Source organism: Sphaeroforma arctica (assembly GCF_001186125.1).
Source record: "Sphaeroforma arctica JP610 unplaced genomic scaffold supercont1.320, whole genome shotgun sequence".
Taxonomy (NCBI): Eukaryota; class Ichthyosporea; order Ichthyophonida; genus Sphaeroforma; species Sphaeroforma arctica.
Genome location: NW_014040238.1, coordinates 1 through 7,589, shown reverse-complemented (window position 1 = coordinate 7,589; position 7,589 = coordinate 1). Strand labels below are relative to the sequence as shown.

At 39.2% G+C, this 7,589-nt stretch overlaps 1 protein-coding gene across 1 annotated transcript; it reads left to right on the top strand.

Moving 5' to 3' along the window:
* Window positions 1-461: 461 nt before the first annotated feature.
* SARC_05161 (hypothetical protein) lies at window positions 462-2,339 on the top strand. Its single transcript, XM_014300975.1, has 3 exons — window positions 462-667; window positions 1,164-1,577; window positions 2,015-2,339. Exons 1-3 carry the CDS (start codon window positions 596-598, stop codon window positions 2,261-2,263), a joined length of 735 nt encoding a protein of 244 aa, XP_014156450.1. The 5' UTR covers window positions 462-595; the 3' UTR covers window positions 2,264-2,339.
* Window positions 2,340-7,589: the final 5,250 nt, after the last annotated feature.

The window sequence follows — 7,589 nt, the reverse complement described above, 5'->3', positions numbered from 1 at the left end:
GTGTGTGTTTGTTTGTGTGAGTGTGTGTTTGTGTGTGTGTGTGTGTGTGTGTGTGTACAGTCTCAACTACTTGCAATGCAGCCCCCACGTCTGCCAGACAAGGCTTGTCTCTCCTCGCATAGTTGAAGGTGGAGGATTTTTGTATATAATTCTATTGAACACGATTCTTGTGTCTGACAAAGCTGCGACCATATGTACAATGGACATTCCTGGTATCACACGCGTTTCCAAATATGTTGAGAATTGACGAGGTGCTGGTAGATACATAGAAAAACTACTGGCACACATATATATGACCATTCACGCTGACACTCGAAAGGTTTCTGCAAGTCTCTTTCTATCGCATGAAACTTTGTAGCATACGAGTCGTTGGTAGTCTGTTCATAGCGGGCTGTCTATCTGCAGTGTACACTTCTACTATGCTTTACAATATATTTATTGCGTCTATTCTGTTATAAAACAGGCGCCAGATCAAGAGCTTTGGCCCGGGGAGGGTACATTCTTCGGGTTGGGTTCATGTGTCAAGTTCCCGGCGGACTTCAGTAGAGGAATCTATTCTATTGTGGCCAGTGGGGTCACTACTTTGCCACAGAAAATGTCCGCTCCCTTCTCATTGATCAACACACCCTCAGAGACTATTGCTGGTTTGAGTCCGGCTTACAATGAGGTACCTATTCACATATGTGGCATATCTTTGTGAGCTGTTTATGCCTTTTCAGAACTAATTGCATGTATTCTGGTATTAGGTCATATCTGTATCAGTTACTTTTTTTTCTTGATGCCTGGTATTTGAATCTAGAGGTGTTGGTGTCTGGTATTGAAATATCATGTTTTGAGGTGAAACACGTGGTGTTTCAGTTCCTAGTTTGATATGCTGAACACAATGTTTACTTTATGTGATGTCTTTTAGAGATGTGAGCGCTCGAAATGCGTCGGTAGTGACTGTATCGTCATCTGTACTTTCTCATTCACAGCGTATTTTTACGGTTTATCGACAAACGAGGATTGCTCTTAGCTACTACACTATATCAAAGCAATCGTTTGACGAAATATTATTATAAGCAAAACCATGCATGAATTCGTGATCGATTATTAGTGGAAATTTGACTTAGGCTATCCGACTGTATTCTGAATATACTTCCTTTGTCTGCTCTCTGTTGCAGATTTTCCCTGGTTGGGTCCTCAGCGACAATATTTATACGATCCGCAGAAATGAGGGTAAATATAAGAAACGAAACAAGGCCAAACGCTCCACCTTCAACTTCAATGTGTTCCGCCCCGACACCGTAGATCTAATGCTGCAAGCACGCAAATATCTGGAGGACGCCAAGGATAAGGCGAGAGTGCGTAACAGTAAGGGTCATGCGATATACACAGACCGTGACATCCCTATACTCGGCAAAAACTATTGCACTGAGAGTGCTAGAAAAAGCGGAGTACACGCATTCACATTCTACTCTCAGTACTATGCGCTGTGTGGCCTGTATAAGCAGCTCACTAATGGCGCGACTCTGGTGGATGTTCTGGACAGAGATAGTGAGGACGAAGTATGGCTGCATCAGCGCCAGATCATTTTGGTAAGGTCTGCGATGCATATATGTATCAAATTCCATGCAAATTCCATGCAAATGTACCATGCATAGACGTACTGCAGTTTTGAGTTTGCTTGTATATACCTGGTTGTAAACATGTCTCGAGTTTTATTTGTGTTTTGGTAACATTTGAGTTAAATTTGCACTAGACCAGATTCATATGCTACTCATATGAGGCGAGGAATTATTTGTGTACACCCATAATATTGCACTATATCCGGATGCCTCTTGTCAGCATATAATGTGGAATCATTGATGACCGATTCATACAAAATAATGGTTATGCTTCGCCGTCTTACTAACTCTTTAGAGAAACTATTTCGGAACATATCGGCACATAGCGCTTATATATGTGAACAAAATATGGCTTGCCTCCCATCACATAGCGATTAAAATGGATATTGCCTACTTTCTTATCCCAGAGCGAGGCGACCTTAGAAGGCCTAGATATCATCGAACTGCTCGAGCGTCTGTCACGCATGAGAGAGGCTATCAACGATGACGTCAGAATATCCAAGGAGAAAGACGATGTGAGGGGAAAGAAGACTATCCCCGACTACGCTCACGCACATACGGCTGCCGCACAAGATGGGTTTGTAACCGAAACGGCACGTGTTACCAAGGAGCAGTGCGAGGCCATCGCAGAACTTATCGAATCGCTCAAACTTTAACTACGAGCTGGTGTTTAATTATGTAATTCTCAAGTAACAAGAATAAAACAAGTGTAGACAAGGAATTCTATATTCACATTTCCAAGTACAGTACTAAATTTCTAGGTACTTTTCATGGGCTGGCAATTGAAGAGCAACCCAAGTTTTACATTTCTAAGTGCAGTATTAAATTCCTAGTTATTTTTGTGAGCTGGCAATCGATGAGTTCGAGTTTACGGTTGCATACACTGCACCTTTTCAAATACTCGAAGACACGCGCACGCATGTCAACTCACATATACCCATAACTATGTATACGTTCACACAGCCTTTCGAATACATAAATATGCAAAGCCGGCAGAAGACCGCATTTCTATAGATGTATATATCTGCACACGAGCTTCTATTCATTCACATGACCGTATCCCTGGCACGCTCTGGTGACTACGTTTTGTGTGTTTGTATGTACGTAGGAATAGTAGTACCCATTGCTTAACTGTGATTCACGGCCAGGATTAGAAGACTAGACTCGCCATAGCGACCCGAACAATCGCACGACTGTTTCAAAGACAACATATCATGAATTTAGTCACACTTTGTGACGCAGCAACTGGTAGTCAACTAGCAAGGGTAAATTGCTTGTAGTTGCAACTTTTCATGCAAACTCGCAGAGTTGCATATTGGCAAATTTTAAAGCCAAGTTTTGTAGAAAAACACCTACACAGGCCTGGTATCCCGGAGAGGCACAGCGAGTGTAGTATTGAAACAGATTTATATGTATATATAGAATGCGTCAACTCGGCTCGAAACTGACCATATATGGATCAGTTTACTATATTAAGACGAATCTCTTACGGAAAGCCAAAGTGGCCCAATCGAAGACGCACACCACTATGCAAGCATACATACACCAACATAAACCATCGCATAGATAGGTTTTTATACATAAGCGCGGATCACGCGAAGTTGTATGATTCTTTTGCTTATTCACAAAATTGCTGTAAATATACTAGAAGGACTATAAATGTAACTTTTTCAGTGAAGTACAAAACACAGTCGGTTCATGTGATCTGCATACGTTAAATATAATTCGATGAGCTGCTTGCTAAAACGGTAGCTGAACGTTTGATGCAGTTCGAAATCGTCGGTAATGTCGTGTAATAAGTACTATGAGATACTGATTGCTGTGGTTAGCGCTAGAGATACTCTGCGGCGGGCTTTAACAGCGTAGTACGATATCTGATGAAGAAGACTACGTATTGTAGTAGCTCTGTGTAAAATCTCAGTGTATAGCTTTATTTCACAATTACGATTGAGATTTCGCCATTGTTTCATCTGAGCTCTACTTGTCGAGTAATGTCTCGTCTTGTTCGATATTTTGACAGCTGTGGAGTATATATTTGAAACACTGCGCAATCTTCTGTGTTATGAGTCGAAATATCATATCTAGTTGCAAACATGCCAGCTGAGTATTTTTTGATTTGTTTGCTTTGTATTTTCGAATTCAGTACAGTCATAAGGCTGTTAGTTGTGTATGTATATAATGGTGATATCACTTCTGGGGCTTAATTCTGTGTAGCTCATGTCCGAGTACTCGTTAACTATAAAGATGGAGCTTCATCTTTATAGTTAACGAGTACTACGATTCAAAAGAGGTTTTATATTATTGGTTTTGACACCTTGAAAAGTATTAAGGTTTGTACGATATGTTCAGAATTACTATCTCTTATCTTGCTAAACTACAAACCATATTTTACAATCACAACAATTGAACATTATATATTTTCACAACAGAAGTATAATAAACTTCATGTAGTTTGAACAAAGGTTTTCATAGGTTACTGGGCTAGGAGCTTTTAATCACTGTTGATTACACTCTTCTAAAATGTCAGCCAATGATACATGTACCACAGCATCCAACATTCGGACTCCGGCGAGGTTGAAGGCGACGAACACAAAGACTCACTTAGTGAATTTCGCTTTGCTGCCGCCACCTCCAAAAAAAGCCCTAGGCGTACTCGAGACCATTGGAGAGGTTCCGGGAAGATTGAAGGAAAGTTAAGATTGTCGAACATATTGAACCTGGCGCTGGAGACTTGCATGATGTTATACTAGAATATCCTCGAGTGTCGAAAAAATATATTCCGTTCCACCGCCAAAATGGGGTTGCTACGAAATAAAATAGTTAGTCTCACAGTCAAATCGAACTTGCATGACGCTATACTTCAATCTCTTTGAGAGTGTCGAACGAAATGGTGATCTCAAAACAAATAAAAATAGTTTGTCTTTCAACGACAGTATGGACACGAATGAGATGAATGTTCGACATGGCCATATCAAACATCTATGTCACCAAAATCTCGATTTGGCTGCAGAACGAACTCCGTCGTAATGTGAGCGTATACGTGTTGTGTTCAACATTCGGTTTGCATGCATTACACTGCTCGAATTTTGATATTTTGAATCTCACTCAACCCTTATAAGGCGGCAGCCTCCCCTCCTGCTTCAGAGAGGTTCTTCTTGACACAGTGAAGGAAGTGGATTCCTTACCAGCAGGTGGGATACAATATCCCAATAGAATCTATACGTTCTTGGCACAGCACACATAGTTGGAGATAGAAATAAAAACAAGAATCGCACACGTGTGCAAATATGCCTTTATTCGTTTGGCAAGTTTGCATATGCTTACTAAGTTTTATGTCGCCGTTACGTATCAAATTTAGGCGTGTTACGTGATCTCGTTTTCTTCGAAGCCCAGCTCTTGACGAATAACAGCGCTCAGAATAAATTCAGATGTGTATACCGCAATCACAGAGTCAGCATCGGAACTGATCCAATCTTGATAGATACTGTAAGAAAAAGGTTGTAGACATGTGCGAGCCCAAATTAGTATAGTATCACCTGTATGCAAAGATTGCGATATCTGTTAGAAAAAAGAAAAAAAAGCATTATGAAGGATATGGTAGATACTGAAAGAAAAAGGTTGTAGACATGCGTGAGCCTAAAATAGTATAGTATCATCTGTATGCAAAGATTGCGATATCTGATAAAAAAACACAAGTAGTATGCAGAATATGGTAGATACTGTAGGTAAAAAGGTTGTAGACATTTGTGAGCCCAAACTAGTAAAGTATCATCTGTTGTCCAGATTGCGATATCTGTTGGAAAAAAACACAAGTAATATTTGTAATATTTGTGATAACGGTTGAGAACTTCCATTGACCACTACAGACGTTTTTACGTACAATCAATTTTTATGCAGATTATTCATGATGGACATTGTCCAAACCCAAACACATGCGTAAATTCATGACAGATGAGTATTCGTACAACAGAAAAGATGTGCCATCACAGACATGGATCCACATGATATAGCATTCATTGTACCCCACAAATCTGAGTGACTGAGCAATTTGAAACATCAAAATCTCATGAAAGTGAAATCCGCTCACACTTTACACGTGAGCCAAAATCTATGTATACTTTTAGAGAACTGAGGGACATCATTGCATTTTACCATGCTTTGGCCACATGTAACAAAGTGCTGATCTGGGTCGAAACTTACTATGGAACTGACAGTAGGATTGGAAATACACTTACTGCACATCCTTCCTATCGGCAATCACCAATATAGACAGGCCTGTCTCCATGATATTGGCCCTGAAGGGCGAGTTTGAAATCAAGTCCTCTTTTGTGGGGGGACTTGTTAGGATCTGCCGCATATATATGAGAATAGATTCACGGAATGAGAAGTCTGCGCAGTTTGTACTACACACAGAAAAGACATCAGTTCACCTCCTAGTTCACAAAGAGTTGCACGGGCCTTTTTTAATTAATTCAGGCCTGCATAAGGGGTGTAGATTACTTCTCTCGGTACAGGAGAGACGGTGATTCCCAGTGAGCCATATTCTCCGGCATATAGCGATTGACTAGCAGCCCTGCAGGCTCAGCACTAACCACACATACGCCATATTGCTTGGTTACGTTTAGGTTCACGGTGCACTCACTCATCGACACACTATTCACTATATCACAATCGCAGGTGGGCTCCAGGAACTCCTCACATACATCACCGCATTTAGTCAGGCACCAATAAGACATGTATAAATCTGATTAGTTACATCTAGTACACTCAGCAAGAAATAGGCATACGCCAACTAGCATGGCTTCAGGTACATCCGTTGTATACTTTCGCATCTACAACGTTACTCACTATCACACTCGTAGAACAAACACCAATCTGCATAGTTACACATAGCACACTCAGACATCAACCAGTCATGTACAACTCTGAATAGTAACACACAGCACACACATGCATCAACCCGACATATGCCAATCTGCATAACTACAAAACACATTCAGGCACCAATCAGATATACACTAATCTGTACAACTATCCATAGCACACTCATACACCAAGCATACATACACCTAAATACTAGCACAAATCACACTGAGGGACCAATATAAACCCGTCGGTATTACTACACACGTACCTTGCCCCCGGCGCTGATGATGACGAGATGCAACTGACTGGGAGCCGGCGAAACATTTGGAGTGATGTATATGGACACTCCTTCGAACAGCTGCATGACATGCAGAGCGTGTGGCAGGTTAGTGACAGACGAATAGGTTCTGAAAAAGTACCAGAAGTACTGTGATTAATAAAAGTAAGACTAGTTTAACAGATAGGTTTCGAAAAGTACTGGAATTCATCTTTGTGAAGGACTTGTTGATCACAAAGGAAAGTCACAGGTAGAGAGATTGCTTGGCGAGTCTATAATATAGAACATAATGTCGGGGAGGGACAACGAAACGCTAGCTAAGGCAGTATATATATATATATATATATATGTACATATATATAAATGCGTGTATATGTATATATATACATATACATACACACACACACACACACACACACACACACACACATATATATGTACATATATATATATTCGCTATTTAATTACATGTCTGTATATTTATCTCTCCCTCTCTCTATATATATATGTATATATATATATATATATATTAATATATATATATATTATATATATATACATACATATATATATATATATACGTATATATATACTCTTATACATATATATATAGATAGGTTCATATATATATATATATATAGGTTTTTTTAATATAGATATATATATATTTATGTATATACATAAATATATTATAAATATATGTTAATATATACATATATATATATATATATATATATGTACATTAGTATTTCTGTATATACATATTTACATATATATAAATAAATATATATATATATATGTATCTATATGTATATAATATACGTCTATACGTGTGTATA